The sequence below is a fragment of the Salmo trutta genome, chromosome 26 (genome assembly GCF_901001165.1).
Source record: "Salmo trutta chromosome 26, fSalTru1.1, whole genome shotgun sequence".
Taxonomy (NCBI): Eukaryota; Metazoa; Chordata; class Actinopteri; order Salmoniformes; family Salmonidae; genus Salmo; species Salmo trutta.
In genome coordinates this window covers 46,890,421-46,916,620 of record NC_042982.1, presented here as the reverse complement: position 1 = coordinate 46,916,620, position 26,200 = coordinate 46,890,421, and the positions used below count along the sequence as shown (strand labels likewise).

Here is a 26,200-nt window from a genome sequence, read left to right as displayed (position 1 = left end):
TTTACAAAGACTTCATAACCCATAGACCTACGTAGATGCTTTACAAAGCCTTCATAACCGATAAACCTACATAGATGCTTTACAAAGACTTCATAAACCATAGACCTACGTAGATGCTTTACAAAGCCTTCATAACCGATAAACCTACATAGATGCTTTACAAAGACTTCATAACCCATAGACCTACGTAGATGCTTTACAAAGCCTTCATAAACCCATAGGCCTAAGTAGATGCTTTACAAAGCCTTCATAACCCATAGACCTACGTAGATGCTTTACAAAGCCTTCATAAGCCATAGGCCAACACATAGATGCTTTACAAAGCCTTCATAACCCATAGACCTACATAGATGCTTTACAAAGCCTTCATAAACCCATAGGCCTACGTAGATGCTTTACAAAGCCTTCATAACCCATAGACCTACGTAGATGCTTTACAAAGCCTTCATAAGCCATAGGCCAACACATAGATGCTTTACAAAGCCTTCATAACCCATAGACCTACATAGATGCTTTACAAAGCCTTCATAAACCCATAGGCCTACGTAGATGCTTTACAAAGCCTTCATAACCCATAGACCTACGTAGATGCTTTACAAAGCCTTCATCGGTAAAGTCACACTGTATATTTTAAGTCCACCACTGAGCTGTGTTCTGGAACAGGTCAGGTCAGGCAGGTACAGGTCAGGTCAGGCAGGTACAGTGTAGTTGTGTAAATGGTTGTGTTGTTGTTTTGTATCCCGTAGCAACCAAGGCTCCTGTTGATATGAACCTGGACCCAGACACCTGGGACAACAAGACCATCACCAGCGGCCTGAAGAATTACCTCAGGTACAAACACACACACACACACACACACACACACACACACAGGTATATACACACACACACACACACACACACACATACACACACACATGTATATACACACACACACACACACACACACACACAGAGATATGCATGGACCTAGTGAATTAGCTGAGGTCATGTTGCCCTACCAGTTGCTCCCTGCTCCTCCCTGGGTAGGAATCATCATGACAGTGCTTAATGCCTTCCTGAAACCCTCCCACTGTTGGTCAACCTGTGTGTGTGTGTGTGTGTGTGTGTGTGTGTGTGTGTGTGTGTGTGTGTGTGTGTGTGTGTGTGTGTGTGTGTGTGTGTGTGTGTGTGTGTGTGTGTGTGTGCACGCACTTGCATACTCCCTGTCAAAGATTGTAAAGCATGTTATTGGTGTAAGCGTTATCTGGAGGGAGTTTTCACCATTGTTAAATCCACGTGAGAAAGTTGCATGCTGGGAAAAGGGGTGGATAGTTGGTACATACGCTGTCTCTCTTCTTTCTCCCTCCTTCTCTTCATGTTCTCTTTTCATCCACCAGGTGTCTCTCTGAGCCTCTGATGACTTTTAAGCTCCACAAAGACTTCATCATGGCCGTCAGTAAGTAATAAAACAGATTATCAGCACATACCCTGACCCTGACCCTAACCCTGACCTTATCAGCACAGACCCTAACCCTGACCCTAACCCTTACCTTAACCCTTACCTTAACCCTTACCTTAACCCTGACCCTGACCCTTACCTTAACCCTTACCTTAACCCTTACCTTAACCCTGACCCTAACCCTGACCCTAACCCTTAACCCTGACCCTAACCCTAACCCTGACTCTAACCCTGACCCTAACCCTAACCCTGACCCTAACCCTGACCCTAACCCTTAACCCTGACCCTAACCCTGACCCTAACCCTTAACCTTAACCCTGACCCTAACCCTTACCTTAACCCTAACCCTTACCTTAACCCTTACCTTAACCCTGACCCTGACCCTAACCCTGACCCTAACCCTTACCTTAACCACTGATTGTGAACACTGACTAGGAACGCGGACTAGGAACACTGGCTAGGAACGCTGGCTAGGAACGCTGGCTAGGAACGCTGGCTAGGAACGCTGGTTAGGAACGCTGGCTAGGAACGCTGACTAGGAACACTGACCAGGAACGCTGACCAGGAACGCTGACCAGGAACACTGACCAGGAACGCTGACCAGGAACGCTGACTAGGAACACTGACTAAGAACGCTGACTAGGAACGCTGACTAGGAACACTGACTAGTTAAGCTGACTAGGAACGCTGACTAGGAACGCTGGCTAGCAACACTGACTAGCTACGCTGACTAGGAACACTGACTAGGAACGCTGGCTAGGAACGCTGGCTAGGAACGCTGGCTAGGAACGCTGGCTAGGAACGCTGACTAGGAACGCTGACCAGGAACGCTGACTAGGAACGCTGACCAGGAACGCTGACCAGGAACGCTGACTAGGAACGCTGACTAGGAACGCTGACTAGGAACGCTGACTAGGAACGCTGACCAGGAACGCTGACTAGGAACGCTGACTAGGAACGCTGACCAGGAACTCTGACTAGGAACGCTGACTAGGAACGCTGACTGTTGTGTAACTGTCGCGCTCTTCTTGTCCCATGACTCACTTCATTTGTCTGTCAGCTGTGCTTTTTTGTGTTTTTGTTTTGTACTAAATTGCAAAATACAAAAAAATAAAACATTTCAATCAATTTAGAAATAGTCTACAATTGAATTTCCAAAATATTTTGACGATAGATTCTTTTGCATGTTACATGGAAAAACATGGACATGTGATCAAAACAAGCAGCCATGAGGCTGCCAACTGTGTTGAGTCAGTGTGTTTATCATGACTCTCTCCCCCCTCTCCCCCATCTCCTCCCCCTTCTCCCCCCTCTCCCCCTCCTCCCCCCTCCTCCCCCATCTCCTCCCCCTCCTCCCCCTCCTCCCCCATCTCCCCCCTCTCCCCATCTCCTTCCTCTCCCCCATCTCCCCCCTCCTCCCCCATCTCCCCCCTCTCTCCCCCCCTCCCCCTCCTCTCCCATCTCCCCCCTCTCCCCCTCCTCCCCCATCTCCCCCCTCTCCCCCCTCCCCCCCATCTCCCCCTCCTCCCCCCTCCTCCCCCCTCTCCTCCCTCTCCCCCTCCTCCCCCATCTCCCGCTTTCCCCCCTCCTCCCCCCTCTCCCCCTCCTCCCCCTTCTCCCCCCTACCCAGAGTGTGATGACCAGAACTACAGGGTTAGGGCCGTCCATGCCTTGGTCCACAAGCTGCCTGAAAGGAACAAGGAGATGATGGAGCTGCTGATCAAACACCTCGTCACGTAGGTCTCCCCTAGCTGACCAGTCTAAAATCACATCGTCAAAGCTACTGATCAAACACCTCGTCACGTAGGTCTCTCCTAACTGACCAGTCTGAAATCACATCGTCAAAGCTACTGATCAAACACCTCGTCACGTAGGTCTCTCCTAACTGACCAGTCTGAAATCACATCGTCAAAGCTACTGATCAAACACCTCGTCACGTAGGTCTCTCCTAACTGACCAGTCTGAAATCACATCGTCAAAACTACTGATCAAACACCTCGTCACGTAGGTCTCTCCTAACTGACCAGTCTGAAATCACATCGTCAAAGCTACTGATCAAACACCTCGTCACGTAGGTCTCTCCTAACTGACCAGTCTGAAATCACATCGTCAAAGCCTTCATATCGTCAAAGCTACTGATCAAACACCTCGTCACGTAGGTCTCTCCTAGCGGACCAGTCTAAAATCACATCGTCAATCTATTGATGTGTAGGGGGATGTCACACTTCACCCATCGGTCTCACAATCTGAAGGTCCTGCTACCTTAAGATGAATCCACTCTAACTACGTCTCTCTGGGTAAGAGAATCTGCTAAGTGACTCAAATGAAAACATTGTGTTCGATGTTCACACAGGGGGGGGGCACCAATCATGTAGTGTGATATTGGAACCTTTACCATCCATTTTACATTACATTTAAGTCATTTAGCAGACGCTCTTATCCAGAGCGACTTACAAATTGGTGCATTCACCTTATGATATCCAGTGGAACAACCACTTTACAATAGTGCATCTAAATCTTTTAGGGGGGGGGGGTTAGAAGGATTACTTTATCCTATCCCAGGTATTCCTTAAAGAGGTGGGGTTTCAGGTGTCTCCGGAAGGTGGTGATTGACTCCGCTGTCCTGGCGTCGTGAGGGAGCTTGTTCCACCATTGGGGTGCCAGAGCAGCGAACAGTTTTGACTGGGCTGAGCGGGAACTGTGCTTCCTCAGAGGTAGGGAGGCGAGCAGGCCAGAGGTGGATGAACGCAGTGCCCTTGTTTGGGTGTAGGGCCTGATCAGAGCCTGAAGGTACGGAGGTGCCGTTCCCCTCACAGCTCCGTAGGCAAGCACCATGGTCTTGTAGCGGATGCGAGCTTCAACTGGAAGCCAGTGGAGAGAGTGGAGGAGCGGGGTGACGTGAGAGAACTTGGGAAGGTTGAACACCAGACGGGCTGCGGCGTTCTGGATGAGTTGTAGGGTTTAATGGCACAGGCAGGGAGCCCAGCCAACAGCGAGTTGCAGTAATCCAGACGGGAGATGACAAGTGCCTGGATTAGGACCTGCGCCGCTTCCTGTGTGAGGCAGGGTCGTACTCTGCGAATGTTGTAGAGCATGAACCTACAGGATCGGGTCACCGCCTTGATGTTAGTGGAGAACGACAGGGTGTTGTCCAGGATCACGCCAAGGTTCTTAGCACTCTGGGAGGAGGACACAAGGGAGTTGTCAACCGTGATGGCGAGATCATGGAACGGGCAGTCCTTCCCCGGGAGGAAGAGCAGCTCCGTCTTGCTGAGGTTCAGCTTGAGGTGGTGATCCGTCATCCACACTGGTATGTCTGCCAGACATGCAGAGATGCGATTCGCCGCCTGGTTATCAGAAGGGGGAAAGGAGAAGATTAATTGTGTGTCGTCTGCATAGCAATGATAGGAGAGACCATGTGAGGATATGACAGAGCCAAGTGACTTGGTGTATAGCGAGAATATAGAGGGCCTAGAACAGAGCCCTGGGGGACACCAGTGGTGAGAGCGAGTGGTGCGGAGACAGATTCTCGCCACGCCACCTGGTAGGAGCGACCTGTCAGGTAGGACGCAATCCAAGCGTGGGCCGCGCCGGAGATGCCCAACTCGGAGAGGGTGGAGAGGAGGATCTGATGGTTCACAGTATCAAAGGCAGCAGATAGGTCTAGAAGGATGAGAGCAGAGGAGAGAGAGTTAGCTTTAGCAGTGCGGAGAGCCTCCGTGACACAGAGAAGAGCAGTCTCAGTTGAATGCCCAGTCTTGAAACCTGACTGATTAGGATCAAGAAGGTCATTCTGAGAGAGATAGCAGGAGAGCTGGCCAAGGACGGCACGTTCAAGAGTTTTGGAGAGAAAAGAAAGAAGGGATACTGGTCTGTAGTTGTTGACATCGGAGGGATCGAGTGTAGGTTTTTTCAGAAGGGGTGCAACTCTCGCTCTCTTGAAGACGGAAGGGACGTAGCCAGCGGTCAAGGATGAGTTGATGAGCGAGGTGAGGTAGGGGAGAAGGTCTCCGGAAATGGTCTGCAGAAGAGAGGAGGGGATAGGGTCAAGTGGGCAGGTTGTTGGGCGGCCGGCCGTCACAAGACGCGAGATTTCATCTGGAGAGAGAGGGGAGAAAGAGGTCAAAGCACAGGGTAGGGCAGTGTGAGCAGGACCAGCGGTGTCGTTTGATCCTGTCTGATCCGTCTGTGTCCTGCCCTACAGAGTGTCCACCCACAGCCAGTTCAACCTGATGACGGTGTCCAACCTGGGCGTGATCTTCGGGCCCACGTTGATGAGGTCACAGGAGGAGACGGTGGCCGCCATGATGAACATCAAATTCCAGAACATCGTGGTGGAGATTCTCATCGAGAACTTTGACAAGGCAAGAGAGTTTCTGGTTTCTTTGACATCAGACTGAAATATTGAGCCTGTAAAAATATGTAGTTTGTTGGTAGCACTCCTGGTCCTGGGTATACGTATATATGTCATGTCTTGGGCCTATAGTAGGAGTTTTTAGGTATTTAGGTATATGTCATGTCTTGGGCCTATAGTAGAAGTTTTTAGGTCTTTAGGTATATGTCATGTCTTGGGCTTATACTAGGAGTTTTTAGGTATATGTCATGTCTTGGGCCTATAGTAGGAGTTTTTAGGTATTTAGGTATATGTCATGTCTTGGGCCTATAGTAGGAGTTTTTAGGTATTTAAGTATATGTAATGTCTTGGGCCTATAGTAGGAGTTTTTAGGTATTTAGGTATATGTCATGTCTTGGGACTATAGTAGGAGTTTTTAGGCATTTAGGTATATGTCTGACCATGTGACCTAAGCAGGGAAACCCTCAGACCCTAGCTAGTTATATACCACTCTAAAGCTCAGTTAATAAAAACTATTTTTCTCTCTCCCCTCTCCAGATCTTCCACCAGGCTCCAGACCCCAACGTGCCTCTGCCCCAGCCCCAATCCCGACCAAGCTCACGCAGGAGCAGGGCCATCTGCCTGTCCACAGGCCCTAGGAAGCCTCGCAGCATCTACACCCCAACACTGTGTCTCGCAGACGCTGACAGTGAGTCCTACACCGCTGACTATCCCTAGCATTGCATGTAATTGTTGCATCTCAAATGATACCATATTCCTTATAGACCTGTAAACCCTTCACATTCAGATCTGGACCTTCTAATCAGAGACTGATTTAGACCTGGGACACAAACTAGCTGCAGTTCGGATCTCATAGGGTCATATTTGAATAACCCTGGTTTAGGGAGTCATATCGCACTGCTAGCTAATCTGGCCCTGCTGCAGCGTTCATGACATATTCCCCTGGAATAGGGAGTCATATGGCTCTGCTAGCTAATCTGGCCCTGCTGCAGCGTTCATGACATATTCCCCTGGAATAGGGAGTCATATCGCTCTGTGTAACAGCAGTCTTCAAGAATGGACCAAGGCGCAGCGGGAATGTGGATACTCATAGTTTTAATCAACTCAAGTAAGGCATCCACAGGAAAAAACAATAAACAAGACAGCAACAGTTTTGCAGGCTATACAAACGCAGTGCAAAAACAACTACCCACAACCCCAAAGAAAAACACACACTACTATATAGGACTCCCAATCAAAGGCAACTCAACACACCTGCCTTCAATTGGGAGTCCTAATCACCAACACAACACTTAACACACAAAAACCTGCCACGTCCTGACCAAAACTAATACAATTGCTCCCTCTGCTGGTCAGGACGTGACAGTACCCCCCCCCCTCAAGGTGCAGACCCCGGAATGCACCTTACAAAAAAAACACAAAAAAATCCCCAATACCCCAACAAAACCCATAAACAATAACCCCTAAACAATAAGGGAGGGAAGGGAGGGTGGCTGCCGTCAACGACGGCACTGTGCTACACCCTCCCTCCCCAACCCACCTATCCTGGAGGTGGCTCAGGTGCGGGACGTGGACCTCGCTCCACCTTCGGCGTCGCCCACTTCGGTGGCGCCGATAGCTGCGCCGGGCAGACGGGCCACTCGGGCTGACCCTGGCAGACGGACCACTCTGGCTGGACCGGAGGACAGGCGGGCCACTCGGGCTGGGCCGGAGGACAGGCGGGCCACTCGGGCTGGGCCGGAGGACAGGCGGGCCACTCGGGCTGGGCCGGAGGACAGGCGGTCCACTCGGGCTGGACCGGAGGACAGGCGGGGCACCCTGGCAGATCCGGGCAGGCGGGCCACTCTGGCAGCTCCGGGCAGACGGGCCACTCTAACTGATCCGGGCAGTCGAGCCACTCAAACTGACCCGGGCAGTCGAGCCACTCTGGCAGCTCCGGGCAGTCGGGCCACTCTGGCAGCTCCGGGCAGTCGGGCCACTCTGGCAGCTCCGGGCATACGGGCCACTCTGGCAGTTCCGGGCAGTCGGGCCACTCTGGCAGCTCCGGGCAGTCGGGCCACTCTGGCAGCTCCTGACTAGCGGGCGGCTCTGGCGACTCTTGACTGGCGGGCGGCTCTGGCGACTCCTGACTGGCGGGCGGCTCTGGCGACTCTTGACTGGCGGGCGGCTCTGGCGACTCTTGACTGGCGGGCGGCTCTGGCGACTCCTGACTGGCGGGCAGCTCTGGCGACTCTTGACTGGCGGGCGGCTCTGGCGACTCTTGACTGGCGAGAAGCTCTGGCGACTCTTGACTGGCGGGCAGCTCTGGCGACTGTTGACTGGCGGGCAGCTCTGGCGACTCTTGACTGGTGGGCAGCTCTGGCGACTTGACTGGCGGGCAGCTCTGGCGACTCTTGACTGGCGGGCAGCTCTGGCGACTCTTGACTGGCGGGCAGCTCTGGCGACTCCTGACTGGCGGGCTGGGCTGACGCACTAGACGCCTGATGCGTGGGGCTGGTACAGGACGTGCCAGCCTGGAGACACGCACCTCCATGCTAGTGCGTATAGAGGGCAACACCGGACCGTAGAGGCGCACTGGCGGTCTTGAGCGCAGGGTTGGCATCACCCCTTCCAGCTCGATGCTCACCTCGCCCTGGCACATGCGGGGCGCTGGTACAGGGCGGACTGGGCTGTGCGTACGTATAGACGAGATGGTGCGTACCTCAGCGAAACATGGCGCCCTCCACCTCATACGCACCTCCCTGTAATCACGGGTAGCTGGCTTACGGCTCTTCCTTGGCCTGACCGAACTACCCGTGTGCCCCCCCCAAAAAAATTATTGGGGGTGCCTCTCCGGCTTCCTCGCCAGCCGTGTTCCAGCATAACGTTCGCTCCCATTTCCTGCTGCCTCCGCTCTTCTGGCTGCCTCCACCTGTTCGTTGCGCTCTCTCTCCTCATAGAATCGCCTCTCCGCTCTCGCCGCTTCAATCTCCCACTGCGGGAGGCGATAATCCCCAGCCTGAGTCCATGGTCCCTCTCCGTCCAGGATTTGTTCCCACGTCAATTGGTCCATCACGCTGTACTCCTGTGGCTCCTTCCTCTTCCGCTGCTTGGTCCTTTTGTGGTGGGTAGTTCTGTAACAGCAGTCTTCAAGAATGGACCAAGGCGCAGCGGGAATGTGGATACTCATAGTTTTAATCAACTCAAGTAAGGCATCCACAGGAAAAAACAATAAACAAGACAGCAACAGTTTTGCAGGCTATACAAACGCAGTGCAAAAACAACTACCCACAACCCCAAAGAAAAACACACACTACTATATAGGACTCCCAATCAAAGGCAACTCAACACACCTGCCTTCAATTGGGAGTCCTAATCACCAACACAACACTTAACACACAAAAACCTGCCACGTCCTGACCAAAACTAATACAATTGCTCCCTCTGCTGGTCAGGACGTGACACTCTGCTAGCTAATCTGGCCCTGCTGCAGCGTTCATGACATATTCCCCTGGAATAGGGAGTCATATCGCTCTGCTAGCTAATCTGGCCCTGCTGCAGCGTTCATGACATATTCCCCTGGAATAGGGAGTCATATCGCTCTGTTAGCTAATCTGGCCCTGCTGCAGCGTTCATGACATATTCCCAATAAGCTGTTCATTAATATATTATCTCTTCATCTACCAGGGCACCATCAGAGAATACAAAACATGCATCCCAGGACGTAGCCAGTAACGCTATTCTCTTTGCTACTGTAGTGGTAGTTATACTACATTTAGCCACAGTAGTAATAATACTGTCTCCATCCCAAATGGCCCATAGGTCCCTGGTCAAAAGTAGTGCACTATATAGGGAACAGGGTGCCATAGGTCCCTGGTCAAAAGTAGTGCACTATATAGGGAACAGGGTGCCATAGGTCCCTGGTCAAAAGTAGTACACTATATAGGGAACAGGGTGCCATAGGTCTCTGGTCAAAAGTAGTGCACTATATAGGGAACAGGGTGCCATAGGTCCCTGGTCAAAAGTAGTGCACTATATAGGGAACAGGGTGCCATAGGTCCCTGGTCAAAAGTAGTGCACTATATAGGGAACAGGGTGCCATAGGTCCCTGGTCAAAAGTAGTGCACTACGTATTGAATAAGATGCCATTTGAGATGCAGTCACTGTGTTTTGTCTCAGTAATCGGTCATTCAGCAGGTTTTAATGACTCTGTGAGTTCCTGGTCCTTGTGACACGTTCAGCAGGTTTTAATGATGCTGTGAGTTCCTGGTCCACGTTCAGCAGGTTTTAATGACGCTGTGAGTTCCTGGTCCTTGTAACAGGTGACACGTTCAGCAGGTTTTAATGACTCTGTGAGTTCCTGGTCCACGTTCAGCAGGTTATAATGACGCTGTGAGTTCCTGGCCCACGTTCAGCAGGTTTTAATGACTGTGAGTTCCTGGTCCTTGTAACAGGTGACACGTTCAGCAGGTTTTAATGACGCTGTGAGTTCCTGGTCCACGTTCAGCAGGTTTTAATGACTCTGTGAGTTCCTGGTCCACGTTCAGCAGGTTTTAATGATGCTGTTTGTTCCTGGTCCACGTTCAGCAGGTTTTAATGATGCTGTTTGTTCTTGCTCTCTGGTCCTTGTACAGGTGACACGTTCAGCAGCAGTCCAGGCAGCACCCCCTTGGGAAGCATGGAGTCCCTCTCCTCCCACTCCTCTGAGCAGAACAGCTCGTCCAAGACCACTGGCACTTCTTCCCACCACCAGCCCAAAGACAAGGCTTCCCATCCCCCTGGCCTGTGGCTGGGGATGGGGCAGGGGACGAGCCAGTGGCTGGGGATGGGGCAGGGGACGAGCCTGGAGCAGGGAATTGGTGAGGGGACCAGCCTGAAGCAGGAGATGGGGCAGGGGACCAGCATGGGGCAGGAGATGGGTCAGGGCCCAACCCTGGGTCTCCGTCGCTCCCCCTCCCAGCTCTCTTCCAACGGGCCAGGGAAGGGAAGCGTCCCATCCTGCCTTAGCAGCCCAGAGTCTAGCTCCAGGGAAGACGTGGAGACAGGGAGGACAGACGGGGAGTCGGAGGGAGATGCTCTGAGTCTGTCCTCAACCAGTACCACAGCTACACCAAGGGGATCCATCGGCCCGAAGAAAGCCCCCCACTCCCAGACGGATCTCAGGCCGATGCCTGTAACCCAACAGACCCAGCTGAACCGCTCAGCCGCCCCATCTCTGAGGTCACTTTATATCTCTGAAGGTAAGAGTCCAACATTTCTCTGCAAATCAAATCTCTGTGGGGCCATACTTGCAAAACATTAGAAAAGTTTACGTTTGAGTTTAAGTTCAAGTATCAGCAAATTCACGTGATCAAAGACTACATGTTAGCTGTTCTGATTAAATACTGTAACCTGACTCCTTGTAACCTGGTTCCCTGTAACCTGGCTCCTTGTAACCTGGCTCCTTGTAACCTGGCTCCCTGTAACCTGACTCCCTGTAACCTGGTTCCCTGTAACCTGGCTCCCTGTAACCTGGCTCCTTGTAACCTGGCTCCTTGTAACCCGGCTCCTTGTAACCCGGTTCCTTGTAACCTGGCTCCCTGTAACCTGGTTCCTTGTAACCTGGCTCCCTGTAACCTGGCTCCTTGTAACCTGGCTCCCTGTAACCTGGCTCCTTGTAACCTGACTCCCTGTAACCTGACTCCTTGTAACCTGGTTCCTTGTAACCTGGTTCCTTGTAACCTGGCTCCCTGTAACCTGGCTCCTTGTAACCTGACTCCCTGTAACCTGACTCCCTGTAACCTGACTCCTTGTAACCTGGTTCCTTGTAACCTGGCTCCCTGTAACCTGACTCCTTGTAACCTGGCTCCCTGTAACCTGGCTCCTTGTAACCCGGCTCCTTGTAACCCGGTTCCTTGTAACCTGGCTCCCTGTAACCCGGCTCCCTGTAACCTGGCTCCCTGTAACCTGGCTCCCTGTAACCTGGTTCCTTGTAACCTGGCTCCCTGTAACCTGGCTCCCTGTAACCTGACTCCCTGTAACCTGGTTCTTGTAACCTGACTCCTTGTAACCTGGCTCCTTGTAACCTGGTTCCCTGTAACCTGGCTCCTTGTAACCTGGTTCCTTGTAACCTGACTCCTTGTAACCTGACTCCTTGTAACCTGACTCCTTGTAACCTGGCTCCCTGTAACCTGGTTCCCTGTAACCTGACTCCCTGTAACCTGGCTCCCTGTAACCTGGTTCCTTGTAACCTGGCTCCCTGTAACCTGGTTCCTTGTAACCTGGCTCCCTGTAACCTGGTTCCTTGTAACCTGGCTCCCTGTAACCTGGCTCCTTGTAACCTGGTTCCTTGTAACCTGGCTCCCTGTAACCTGGCTCCCTGTAACCTGGTTCCTTGTAACCTGGCTCCCTGTAACCTGACTCCTTGTAACCTGGTTCCTTGTAACCTGGCTCCCTGTAACCTGGCTCCCTGTAACCTGGCTCCCTGTAACCTGGTTCCTTGTAACCTGGCTCCCTGTAACCTGACTCCTCCTATGCTAACCGTGATTATATCTGGTTCAAAATTCTGTATCAGCCATTTCAAATCGGAAACGTAGTTGGACGTGATCCAACACTTGTTCATGGAAGTGTCCTTAACAAAGGCACGATCTGCTATTCCAAGTTACTAAAACGTTAATCCAACGAGTCCCACCGTTGCGCTGGTGTTATTTAAGACGTCTTTTTAAACATTGTGTGTTTGAGCTACAGAATTCTGGGTTGTTTCATTGGATTGGTCTTGATTCTTCTGCATCCATTTAACAGGGGCTGAGCTGGAGCAGTGTTTGAGACAGGAACAGATTCTGAAGGGCTTCGGGGCTGGGGCTTTTTGTTTTTATTACCAAAAACGCCTGTATAGTCAGAATGATTTGAGCTACAAACTATTAAAAGTGATCTATGAAAAGCTGAGACTCTCACAAACGCGCGCACGTTTTGCTCTATGACGCACACAAGCTACACACGAGTCGTTAGAAGGAAAGACGTACTTCTACTTAGAAGATCAGTGTCGATAATAAGCTCACATAGCTGCTTTCACAAACTCCGAACTCCGCACAGTTGTCACTGACTAGTTGGATATTCATTTCCCACTGAGCAAACCATTTCTGTACTTAAAGTATTCATGTAAATTCATTTTTATCATGTTTTTGCTTTGCCAGACCTTGTTTTTTTTGTTGTTGTTGAATGTTAGTCAATAAAACTGATGAATGCAACTGTTTATGTCAAATAGTTTTGTGTTCTACTTGTGTTCTACTTCATTATGAGGTTAAAAATAAGGGCTGGATATGGAGATAAATGACAGTCAGATAAATGAAAAGCCAAGTTTTGCTAGGGTGTCGGGACTGATAGGGTTAACTGAATAATTAACAACCCTGAATGATTAACAACCCTGAATAATTAACAACCCTGAATGATTAACAACCCTGAATGATTAACAACCCTGAATGATTAACAACCCTGAATGATTAACAACCCTGAGGTTGCTCTGGTATTGTTTATACTGCTGATTGCATCTTTAATGATCCGTATTCTACGTTGGCCTAACATACCTAATAACAGCATAGTATAATGGAACTGTTAGACCGAATACACCAGTTCATTTTTGGTAGGCGACACTCACATGTATAACTTGTAAGTGACTCTCTGAGGTCATTAAAGATCCCATGTCACTTATCGTAATAGTAGGGGTGTTAACCCCCGGTGTCCTGGATAAATTCCCAATCTGGCACTCATACTGTCATGGTCACCTAATCATCCCCAGCTTACAATTGGCTCATTCATCCCCCTCCTCTCCCCTGTAACTATTCCCCAGGTCGTTGCTGTAAATGAGAATGTGTTCTCAGTCAACTTACCTGGTTAAATAACTGATTTAAAAAAAATAATTAAAAAAAAAAAAACTTTTTATCTGGCTTTATTATAATCATCCACTTTTGTCACATATATATTATTAGAATAGAGCATCGAGGTTACAAAGAGCCAGGTTACAGGGAGCCAGGTTACAAGGAACCAGGTTACAAGGAGTCAGGTTACAGGGAGCCAGGTTACAGGGAGCCAGGTTACAGGGAGCCAGGTTACAGGGAGCCAGGTTACAAGGAGTCAGGTTACAAGGAGTCAGGTTACAGGGAGCCAGGTTACAGGGAGCCAGGTTACAGGGAGCCAGGTTACAGGGAGCCAGGTTACAAGGAGTCAGGTTACAAGGAGTCAGGTTACAGGGAGCCAGGTTACAAGGAACCAGGTTACAAGGAGTCAGGTTACAGGGAGCCAGGTTACAGGGAGCCAGGTTACAAGGAACCAGGTTACAAGGAACCAGGTTACAAGGAGTCAGGTTACAGGGAGCCAGGTTACAGGGAGCCAGGTTACAAGGAACCAGGTTACAAGGAACCAGGTTACAAGGAGCCAGGTTACAGGGAGCCAGGTTACAAGGAAACAGGTTACAGGGAGCCAGGTTACAGGGAGCCAGGTTACAAGGAACCAGGTTACAGGGAGCCAGGTTACAGGTAACCAGGGCTGTCAGTCAACAGTTTTTTCCTTAACAGAAAAAGCTTGACGCCAGGGGGCATGGTTCAAGTGCACTTTGAGTCAAGAGCTTCAGTGTTTGCAACTAGGAAAGTCAAGATGGTTACGGTACATAACAGCTAGCTGATACCAGGACAGTCAAGATGGTTAGGGTACATGATAGCTAGCTGATACCAGGACAGTCAAGATGGTTAGGGTACATGATAGCTAGCTAACACCAGGACAGTCAAGATGGTTAGGGTACATGATAGCTAGTTAACACCAGGAAAGTCAAGATGGTTAGGGTACATGATCACTAGCTGATACCAGGACAGTCAAGATGGTTACGGTACATGATAGTTAGCTAACACCAGGACAGTCAAGATGGTTAGGGTACATGATCGCTAGCTGACACCAGGAAAGTCAAGATGGTTAGGGTACATGATCGCTAGCTGCTACCAGGAAAGTCAAGATGGTTACGGTACATGATAGCTAGCTAACACCAGGAAAGTCAAGATGGTTAGGGTACATGATAGCTAGCTAACACCAGGAAAGTCAAGAGAGTTACGGTACATGACAGCTAGCTGACAAGTACATAAGGCTCTTCAACTTACATTTTTACGATGTAGACTAAAATGAAATCAAATCAAATGTATTTATAAAGCCCTTCTTACATCAGCTGATATCACAAAGTGCTGTACAGAAACCCAGCCTAAAACCCCAAACAGGAATCAATGCAGGTGTAGAAGCACCTGCAATGAAGTAAATTTTGTATAGACCTCTATAGTTTCTCTGTAAAAGCACATGGATTTATGTGAATTGTGAAATGGATAACAAAAACATGGGATTTTGTCATATATGTGAAATGTAACATTAGTAAGTAGCCTAGTCAAGGATGCGATGGTCATGCAATATTGGCTTGAGGCAGACCAAGTCAAGAGGAACAAAATATATTCCTCTGGTGGCCAAGTTGACCTATTTTAACAAATGGTTTGTGGATTAAAAGTTCAAGATCTTTGATCTTTGATTTGTTACAGGAAATAATCAATGCCACCTGGTGAGGTTAGCATAGGGATAAATGTGCCAGGTTATGTAATGGGAACAGCTAACATGTAGCCTTTGATCATATGCAACTACGTCAACGACTTTAATTGGCTTAATCTTTTTTGAATGTTCGCAAGTGTGGCCCCTCTATGACTCTGGAAGTGGGACATATCTCTGTAGAAGTTATACATTTCTCCACTGAGATACAGAAGTTTTGACTTCTTTCACAGTTTTGTTTTCCATTATTCATTCAAGTGTTTTGCCTGTAGTAATATTGTCAAATCGCAAGCCTCATATGCTATTACCATTAGCAATAATAATATTTTTTTTAAAACCGCCTTTTTAACATTCCATTCTCTTCATGTTCCTTTGACGCGTGGGGATTCATGCTTGCAGTCACTAAGATTCGTTTTTTCTTTCATGTAAAAAAAAAATGAAATTCCAAAGCAAAGGAAAAGTATTCATATTTTCTCTTCAATTAGTGTGTTCAACATCTATCTTCTCCACAACAGAGTCAAAACAGAGACAGAGGGCTACATATTACTGTACTCCTCCACAGATAAAGATGACCATCGTGTTCCCATTGAATACTCATCGTGATCAATATGATAAAGCTTTCTTTGACTGTCTAGTAAATAATGAGGTGCTTGGTTGGGTCCCAAATGGCACCCTCTTAGGGCAGTTAACAGCCTTGGGCCTGTAGTAGTGTAGTAGACAGGACCTATAGTAGTGTAGTAGACAGGACCTCTAGTAGTGTAGTAGACAGGACCTCTAGTAGTGTAGTAGACAGGACCTCTAGTAGTGTAGTAGACAGGACCTCTAGTAGTGTAGTAGACAGGACCTATAGTAGTGTAGTAGACAGGATATATAGTAGTGTAGTAGACAGGACCTCTAGTAGTGTAGTAGACAGGACCTATAGTAGACAGGACCTATAGTAGTGTAGTAGACAGGACCTCTAGTAGTGTAGTAGACAGGACCTATAGTAGACAGGACCTATAGTAGTGTAGTAGACAGGACCTCTAGTAGTGTAGTAGACAGGATATATAGTAGACAGGACCTATAGTAGTGTAGTAGACAGGACCTCTAGTAGTGTAGTAGACAGGATATATAGTAGACAGGACCTATAGTAGTGTAGTAGACAGGATATATTGTAGTGTAGTAGACAGGACCTATAGTAGTGTAGTAGACAGGACCTCTAGTAGTGTAGTAGACAGGACCTCTAGTAGTGTAGTAGACAGGACCTCTAGTAGTGTAGTAGACAGGACCTATAGTAGTGTAGTAGACAGGACCTCTAGTAGTGTAGTAGACAGGACCTCTAGTAGTGTAGTAGACAGGACCTCTAGTAGTGTAGTAGACAGGACCTCTAGTAGACAGGACCTATAGTAGTGTAGTAGACAGGACCTCTAGTAGTGTAGTAGACAGGACCTCTAGTAGTGTAGTAGACAGGACCTCTAGTAGTGTAGTAGACAGGACCTCTAGTAGTGTAGTAGAGAGGACCTCTAGTAGTGTAGTAATGCACCATAGGGAATTGGGATCCATTTTGGACTCAGCTAACTGAGGTGCTTATCTCTTCCCCAAGGCCGTAGGAGTCTGGCAGGTTCAGTCCAGAGTCTGTCTGCCGTGACGCTGGATCAGAAAGACCAGCAGAAGGATCAGAAGGAGAGTGTAATGTCTGCAGACCACCCAGACCTCCCTCCTAAAGTAGTCACCCGTCGGAGATTGGACAGACCGGACAAGATGGAGTCCTCCAGAAACGGATACCAGAGACCAGGCTCAGTGTAATGGACATGACACTGCTACAATACACACACACACACACACACACACACTACTACAATACACACACACACACACTACTACAATACACACACACACACACTACTACAATACACACACACACGCACACAGTAAACAGCCCTTAAAACACCGTTTTTTTCTGCGGGACAGATCTTACTGTGAACCTTCCTCCTCCTCCTGCTGTGTGTGTGTGTGTGTGTATGTGTGTGTGTGTGTGTGTGTGTGTGTGTGTGTGTGTGTGTGTGTGTGTGTGTGTGTGTGTGTGTGTGTTGTGAGATTTATGTGTTTTTCCTATCGGTTGGAGAGTCAGCCATTCTGCTTTTATTCCGTTCTGCGTTCTGGGTTGATGTGACCCAGCAGCTCTCCACTCTCCCCCTCTCTCTCTTTCTTCTCCCTCTCCCTCTTTCACTCTCTCTCACGGGGAGGGACACTGGGAGGGACACGGGGAGGGACACAGGGAGGGACACGGGGAGGGACACGGGGAAGGACACAGGGAGGAAACTGGGAGGGACACGGGGAAGGACACGGGGAAGGACACAGGGAGGAAACTGGGAGGGACACGGGGAAGGACACGGGGAGGGACACGGGGAGGGACACGGGGAGGGACACGGGGAGGGACACGGGGAGGGACACGGGGAGGGACACGGGGAAGGACACAGGGAGGAAACTGGGAGGGACACGGGGAAGGACACGGGGAGGGACACGGGGAGGGACACGGGGAGGGACTGTAGGATAAGGGTCTCCTCTCCTCGTCTTCAGTTGTCCTGTAGGATAAGGGTCTCCTCTCCTCGTCTTCAGTTGTCCTGTAGGATAAGGGTCTCCTCCTCGTCTTCAGTTGTCCTGTAGGATAAGGGTCTCCTCTCCTCGTCTTCAGTTGTCCTGTAGGATAAGGGTCTCCTCTCCTGTGTCTTCAGTTGTCCTGTAGGATAAGGGTCTCCTCTCCTGTGTCTTCAGTTGTCCTGTAGGATAAGGGTCTCCTCTCCTGTGTCTTCAGTTGTCCTGTAGGATAAGGGTCTCCTCTCCTCGTCTTCAGTTGTCCTGTAGGATAAGGGTCTCCTCTCCTCGTCTTCAGTTGTCCTGTAGGATAAGGGTCTCCTCTCCTGTGTCTTCAGTTGTCCTGTAGGATAAGGGTCTCCTCTCCTGTGTCTTCAGTTGTCCTGTAGGATAAGGGTCTCCTCTCCTGTGTCTTCAGTTGTCCTGTAGGATAAGGGTCTCCTCCTCGTCTTCAGTTGTCCTGTAGGATAAGGGTCTCCTCTCCTCGTCTTCAGTTGTCCTGTAGGATAAGGGTCTCCTCTCCTCGTCTTCAGTTGTCCTGTAGGATAAGGGTCTCCTCTCCTGTGTCTTCAGTTGTCCTGTAGGATAAGGGTCTCCTCTCCTGTGTCTTCAGTTGTCCTGTAGGATAAGGGTCTCCTCTCCTCGTCTTCAGTTGTCCTGTAGGATAAGGGTCTCCTCTCCTGTGTCTTCAGTTGTCCTGTAGGATAAGGGTCTCCTCCTCGTCTTCAGTTGTCCTGTAGGATAAGGGTCTCCTCTCCTGTGTCTTCAGTTGTCCTGTAGGATAAGGGTCTCCTCTCCTGTGTCTTCAGTTGTCCTGTAGGATAAGGGTCTCCTCTCCTCGTCTTCAGTTGTCCTGTAGGATAAGGGCCTCCTCTCCTCGTCTTCAGTTGTCCTGTAGGATAAGGGTCTCCTCTCTTGTGTCTTCAGTTGTCCTGTAGGATAAGGGCCTCCTCTCCTCGTCTTCAGTTGTCCTGTAGGATAAGGGTCTCCTCTCTTGTGTCTTCAGTTGTCCTGTAGGATAAGGGTCTCCTCTCCTCGTCTTCAGTTGTCCTGTAGGATAAGGGTCTCCTCTCCTCGTCTTCAGTTGTCCTGTAGGATAAGGGTCTCCTCTCCTCATCTTCAGTTGTCCTGTAGGATAAGGGTCTCCTCTCCTGTGTCTTCAGTTGTCCTGTAGGATAAGGGTCTCCTCTCCTGTGTCTTCAGTTGTCCTGTAGGATAAGGGTCTCCTCTCCTCGTCTTCAGTTGTCCTGTAGGATAAGGGTCTCCTCTCCTGTGTCTTCAGTTGTCCTGTAGGATAAGGGTCTCCTCCTCGTCTTCAGTTGTCCTGTAGGATAAGGGTCTCCTCTCCTGTGTCTTCAGTTGTCCTGTAGGATAAGGGTCTCCTCTCCTGTGTCTTCAGTTGTCCTGTAGGATAAGGGTCTCCTCTCCTCGTCTTCAGTTGTCCTGTAGGATAAGGGCCTCCTCTCCTCGTCTTCAGTTGTCCTGTAGGATAAGGGTCTCCTCTCTTGTGTCTTCAGTTGTCCTGTAGGATAAGGGCCTCCTCTCCTCGTCTTCAGTTGTCCTGTAGGATAAGGGTCTCCTCTCTTGTGTCTTCAGTTGTCCTGTAGGATAAGGGTCTCCTCTCCTCGTCTTCAGTTGTCCTGTAGGATAAGGGTCTCCTCTCCTGTGTCTTCAGTTGTCCTGTAGGATAAGGGTCTCCTCTCTTGTCTTCAGTTGTCCTGTAGGATAAGGGTCTCCTCTCCTCGTCTTCAGTTGTCCTGTAGGATAAGGGTCTCCTCTCCTGTGTCTTCAGTTGTCCTGTAGGATAAGGGTCTCCTCCTCGTCTTCAGTTGTCCTGTAGGATAAGGGCCTCCTCTCCTGTGTCTTCAGTTGTCCTGTAGGATAAGGGTCTCCTCTCCTCGTCTTCAGTTGTCCTGTAGGATAAGGGTCTCCTCTCCTGTGTCTTCAGTTGTCCTGTAGGATAAGGGTCTCCTCCTCGTCTTCAGTTGTCCTGTAGGATAAGGGCCTCCTCTCCTGTGTCTTCAGTTGTCCTGTAGGATAAGGGCCTCCTCTCCTGTGTCTTCAGTTGTCCTGTAGGATAAGGGTCTCCTCTCTTGTGTCTTCAGTTGTCCTGTAGGATAAGGGTCTCCTCTCCTGTGTCTTCAGTTGTCCTGTAGGATAAGGGCCTCCTCTCCTGTGTCTTCAGTTGTCCTGTAGGATAAGGGTCTCCTCTCCTCGTCTTCAGTTGTCCTGTAGGATAAGGGTCTCCTCTCTTGTGTCTTCAGTTGTCCTGTAGGATAAGGGCCTCCTCTCCTCGTCTTCAGTGGGTCGAGAGCTGGTTCTGCACCTTGGAGGGGAAGGCAGAGGAAGGGGAGGGGAAGGCTGGCCGCCTGCCTGCTTGCCTGCCTCTGGTAACGGAAGGGAAGGAAGCCTCCCCTATTGTGTGTCTTATTGTTTAATGCTGTGACTTCACACTTAACAATAAGACATGCTGTGACTTCACACTCAAAAATGAGGAACACTGGCCGCTCTGAATGAAAGTGCACTTACCCCTGTGTGCACGGTCAAAATGACTCAAGACGACCTTTTGAACATAAAATAATTCACACCCTTGCAAGTAATTAGTATGAGATTTCAGGCCATTGGCATATAGATTTGAGAGATAATAGGCAAATGGGAATGAATTGTTCCTGTCTGTGTTTCAGGGTTGCTGCAAAAGCCATGCTGTTTGAAAACTGCCCTTCAGCGGCGCAGACCACACCTGTTGGAAGGTAGAATGTCAGAATATGGCTGCCTTTCATCCCAATATCTATTTTATCCCAATATGTCTGACCTACACAATATACAGGCTACTCTCTCCTCCATTTGGTGGTGTAACCTACATTTAAAACACGTTCAATTGTGCATTAATTCTGATTCCTCATTCTTCAATCTGTTCATTGTGTTATTTACCTGTTATTCACTTGTTATTCACCTGTTATCCACCTGTTATTCACCTGTTATTCACCTGTTATTCACCTGTTATTTATCTGTTATTCACCTGTTATTCACTTGTTATTCACCTGTTATCCACCTGTTATTCACCTGTTATTCACCTGTTATTCACCTGTTATTTACCTGTTATTCACCTGTAATTCACCTGTTATTCACCTGTTATTTACCTGTTATTCACCTGTAATTCACCTGTTATTCACCTGTTATTCACCTGTTATTCACCTGTTATTTACCTGTTATTCACCTGTTATTCACCTGTTATTCACCTGTTATTCACCTGTTATTCGCCTGTTATTCACCTGTTATTCACCTGTTATTCACCGGTTATTCACCTGTTATTCGCCTGTTATTCACCTGTTATTCGCCTGTTATTCACCTGTTATTCAAATGTTATTTACCTGTTATTCGCCTGTAACGCCCAGATAGCCAGCCCAGATAGCCAGCCTGTTATTTGCCTGTTATTCGCCTGTTATTCGCCTGTTATTCACCTGTTATTCACCTGTTATTCACCTGTTATTCACCGGTTATTCACCTGTTATTTACCTGTTATTCACCTGTTATTCGCCTGTTATTCACCTGTTATTCACCTGTTATTCACCGGTTATTCACCTGTTATTTACCTTGTTATTCACCAGTTATTCACCTGCTATTCACCTGTTATTCACCTGTTATTCACCTGTTATTTACCTGTTATTCACCTGTTATTCACCTGTTATTTGCCTGTTATTCACCTGTTATTTACCTGTTATTTACCTGTTATTTACCTGCTATTCACCTGCTATTCACCTGTTATTCACCTGTTATTCACCTGTTATTTACCTGTTATTCACCTGCTATTTACCTGCTATTCACCTGTTATTTACCTGTTATTTACCTGTTATTTACCTGCTATTCACCTGCTATTCACCTGTTATTCACCTGTTATTCACCTGCTATTCACCTGTTATTTACCTGTTATTCACCTGTTATTCACCTGTTATTCACCTGTTATTTACCTGTTATTCACCTGTTATTCACCTGCTATTCACCTGTTATTCACCTGTTATTTACCTGTTATTCACCTGTTATTTACCTGTTATTCACCTGTCGTCGTATGTCTCCTGTGTGTTTCATTTATCGTGTGTTGCTGCAGAGATATTTAACTGTGTCATGTGTCTGTCTTTATCCCTCCATCCATCTTTATAGAGATGTATCTGTCTGTCTTTATCCCTCTGTTCATCCATATCCATAGAGACACCAATGCCATAGATGTACAGTATGTCTGTTGACTTTGTAACATCTCCTGTGTTGGTTCCAGAGACGCGAAGGCCATGTACTCCTGTGAGGCAGAACACAGCCATGAGCTCAGCTTCCCACAAGGGGCTCTCTTCTCAAACGGTAAGACACTCACTCAAGTTAACACACACACACACACACACACACAGAGAGACAGCTAATAGACTGTGTCTACTGTTAAACAGAATGGGTCCATCTGTTCCTGTATACAGCAGATATGCCTCAGCTATGTAATGTACCCAGGTCTGGTCTATAGAAGATCTCTAGTCTGTCTGTACCTGCATACAGACAGGGTCCACCCCAACTTGGTAGGCCTCAGTTATAACTTGGCAGTTTCCCAGCGTTGTGTGTACAGACAGTGGAAGCATAATGACCTTGCTTTTAGCTTGACGCTATCCTCTCTCTAAACGCCCAGATAGCCAGCCTTGCAGCAGAGGGATGTTATTACCTCTCCTCTCTCTAAACGCCCAGATAGCCAGCCTTGCAGCAGAGGGATGTTATTACCTATCCTCTCTCTAAACGCCCAGATAGCCAGCCTTGCAGCAGAGGGATGTTATTGCCTATCCTCTCTCTAAACGCCCAGATAGCCAGCCTTGCAGCAGAGGGATGTTATTACCTATCCTCTCTCTAAACGCCCAGATAGCCAGCCTGGCAGCAGAGGGATGTTATTACCTATCCTCTCTCTAAACGCCCAGATAGCCTGCCTTGCAGCAGAGGGATGTTATTACCTATCCTCTCTCTAAACGCCCAGATAGCCAGCCTTGCAGCAGAGGGATGTTATTACCTAGCCTCTCTCTAAACGCCCAGATAGCCAGCCTTGCAGCAGAGGGATGTTATTACCTATCCTCTCTCTAAACGCCCAGATAGCCAGCCTTGCAGCAGAGGGATGTTATTACCTAGCCTCTCTCTAAACGCCCAGATAGCCAGCCTTGCAGCAGAGGGATGTTATTACCTATCCTCTCTCTAAACGCCCAGATAGCCAGCCTTGCAGCAGAGGGATGTTATTACCTATCCTCTCTCTAAACGCCCAGATAGCCAGCCTTGCAGCAGAGGGATGTTATTACCTATCCTCTCTCTAAACGCCCAGATAGCCAGCCTTGCAGCAGAGGCATGTTATTACCTATCCTCTCTCTAAACGCCCAGATAGCCAGCCTTGCAGCAGAGGGATGTTATTACCTATCCTCTCTCTAAACGCCCAGATAGCCAGCCTTGCAGCAGAGGGATGTTATTACCTATCCTCTCTCTAAACGCCCAGATAGCCAGCCTTTTTTTGCCTCTTGCCATGTGTTTGGCTCAGTCCCAGGACAGCAGCCTTACAGCAGGTCACAGTAACCTCGTAGTGATGGAAATCTGTGGAGCAGCTTAGCTGGATCTCATCCGTTCAGCTGACAGAGCCAGCATACACTAGCAGACGCCAGCAGAGATAAGGTTAACATTCGCATCCTCTGCAGCAGTTATATTACTGTTTTAGAGGACCCGTTCCAAATGGCACCCTATGCCCTATAAAATACGATGGGGAGGAGGGGGGAAGAGAGGGGTGAGGCTGAGGGAAGGGGGGGAGGGAAGAGAGGAGAGAGCTGAGTGAAGAGGAGGAGAGGGAAGAGAGGAGAGAGGCTGAGGGGATGGGGGAGGAGAGGGGAGGAGATGGAGGAGAGGGGTGAGGCTGAGGGTAGAGGGGAGGAGAGGAGAGGAGAAAAGAGGGAAAGGGAGGGGAGTGCGTGTAATTCAAAAATAACAGACTGACCTGGAGGCTCTCTTGATCGTTAATGCTAATTATTCTAGCCTAGTGTGGTTTTATCTGTCATTAATGCTAATTATTCTAGCCTAGTGTGGTTTTATCTGTCATTAATGCTAATTATTCTAGCCTAGTGTAGTTTTATCTGTCATTAATGCTAATTATTCTAGCCTAGTGTGGTTTGATCTGTCATTAATGCTAATTATTCTAGCCTAGTGTGGTTCTATCGGTCGTTAATGCTAATTATTCTAGCCTAGTGTGGTTTGATCTGTCATTAATGCTAATTATTCTAGCCTAGTGTGGTTTTATCTGTCATTAATGCTAATTATTCTAGCCTAGTGTGGTTTTATCTGTCATTAATGCTAATTATTCTAGCCTAGTGTGGTTTGATCTGTCATTAATGCTAATTATTCTAGCCTGGTGTGGTTTTATCTGTCATTAATGCTAATTATTCTAGCCTAGTGTGGTTTTATCTGTCATTAATGCTAATTATTCTAGCCTAGTGTTGTTTTATCTGTCATTAATGCAAATTATTCTAGCCTAGTGTGGTTTGATCTGTCATTAATGCTAATTATTCTAGCCTAGTGTGGTTTGATCTGTCGTTAATGCTAATTATTCTAGCCTCGTGTGGTTTGATCTGTCGTTAATGCTAATTATTCTAGCCTAGTGTGGTTTTATCTGTCATTAATGCTAATTATTCTAGCCTAGTGTGGTTCTATCGGTCGTTAATGCTAATTATTCTAGCCTAGTGTGGTTTTATCTGTCGTTAATGCTAATCATCTAGCCTAGTGTGGTTTGATCTGTCGTTAATGCTAATTATTCTAGCCTAGTGTGGTTTTATCTGTCATTAATGCTAATTATTCTAGCCTAGTGTGGTTTTATCTGTCGTTAATGCTAATCATCTAGCCTAGTGTGGTTTTATCTGTCATTAATGCTAATTATTCTAGCCTAGTGTGGTTTTATCTGTCGTTAATGCTAATCATTCTAGCCTAGTGTGGTTTTATCTGTCATTAATGCTAATTATTCTAGCCTAGTGTGGTTTGATCTGTCATTAATGCTAATTATTCTAGCCTAGTATGGTTTTATCTGTCATTAATGCTAATTATTCTGGCCTAGTGTGGTTTGATTTGTCATTAATGCTAATTATTCTAGCCTAGTGTGGTTTGTTCTCCATGTTTCATTGAACCTCTCTCCTCTCTTTGACTGACAGACGTTCTCTCTTTGTCTCTCCATCCTCAGTGTATCCATCTATTGAACCTGGCTGGATCCAAGCAACGTTCCAGGGAAAGACTGGCCTGATCCCTGAGAACTATGTGGTTTATCTCTAACAACAAACTGACTGATCCAAGACCTGAAAAACCCGACCCGAACCTTGATCATTTCATGGTATCCATGGTAACGATAATCTGTAACGCGATTGATTGATTGATTGATTGATTGATTGATTGATTGATTGATGTGAAGGCCAAGTTTTCCCCTATTGATCAGAAATGTAGATATGGGAACGTTGAGCACAGTTCACCTGAATGACCTACCTACCTACCTACCCACCCACCCACCCACCTACCTACCTACCTACCTACCTACCTACCTACCTACCTACCTACACCCTTGTCGAGATGAATACTTCTGGTCATGTCATGCTGCTGGTCCAATTCTTATAGGTTAGTGTTGAAATACTGTATGTTCCAGATGGGATATGCAGTAAAAACATACACGATTGATAATATACACTGAACAAAAAATATAAACTCAACATGTAAAGTGTTGGTCCCATGTTTCATGAGCTGAAATAAAAAAAATCCCTGAAATGTTTCATACGCACATAAAGGTGTTTTTCTGTCAAATTCTGTGTACAAATTTGTTTACACCCCTTAGCATTTCTCCTTTGCCAAGATAATCCATCCACCTGACAGGTGTGGCATATCAAGAATGCTGATTAAACAGCATCATTACACAGGTGCACCTTGTGCTGGGGGACATTAAAAGGCCACTCTAAAATGTGCAGTATTGTCACACAACACAATGCCACAGATGTCAAAATGTTTGAGGGAGCATGCAAATGGCATGCTGACTGAAGGAATGTCCACCAGAGCTGTTGCCAGAGAATTGAATGTTAATTTCTCTACCATAAGCCTCCAACGTTGCTTTAGAGAATTTGTCAGTACGTCCAACCGGCCTCACAACTGCAGACCACGTGTATGGCGTTTTCTGATGTCAGCATTGTGAACAAAGTGCCCCATGGTGGCAGTGGGGTTATGGTATGGGGCAGGTATAAGTTATGTACAACAAACACAATTGCATTTTATCGATGGCAATT

At 48.0% G+C, this 26,200-nt stretch overlaps 1 protein-coding gene across 4 annotated transcripts in view; it reads left to right on the top strand.

Annotated features, from left to right (window-relative positions):
- The window catches only part of arhgap42b (Rho GTPase activating protein 42b), a 181,913-nt gene extending 156,186 nt beyond the window's left edge, over window positions 1-25,727 (top strand). For 2 of the 4 annotated variants that reach the window (XM_029716076.1, XM_029716078.1), the window contains 10 exons: window positions 747-831; window positions 1,380-1,438; window positions 3,072-3,177; window positions 5,646-5,805; window positions 6,333-6,483; window positions 10,409-11,014; window positions 16,906-17,104; window positions 20,582-20,647; window positions 22,168-22,247; window positions 25,120-25,727. In XM_029716076.1, the coding sequence (XP_029571936.1) occupies window positions 747-831; window positions 1,380-1,438; window positions 3,072-3,177; window positions 5,646-5,805; window positions 6,333-6,483; window positions 10,409-11,014; window positions 16,906-17,104; window positions 20,582-20,647; window positions 22,168-22,247; window positions 25,120-25,208 (1,601 nt within the window). In that variant the 3' untranslated portion in view covers window positions 25,209-25,727. Of the gene's footprint in view, window positions 1-746; window positions 832-1,379; window positions 1,439-3,071; window positions 3,178-5,645; window positions 5,806-6,332; window positions 6,484-10,396; window positions 11,015-16,905; window positions 17,105-20,581; window positions 20,648-22,167; window positions 22,248-25,119 lie in introns of all 4 variants that reach the window. The other 2 variants (XM_029716075.1, XM_029716077.1) reach the window with 1 other exon arrangement.
- The last annotated feature ends 473 nt before the right edge of the window (window positions 25,728-26,200 follow it).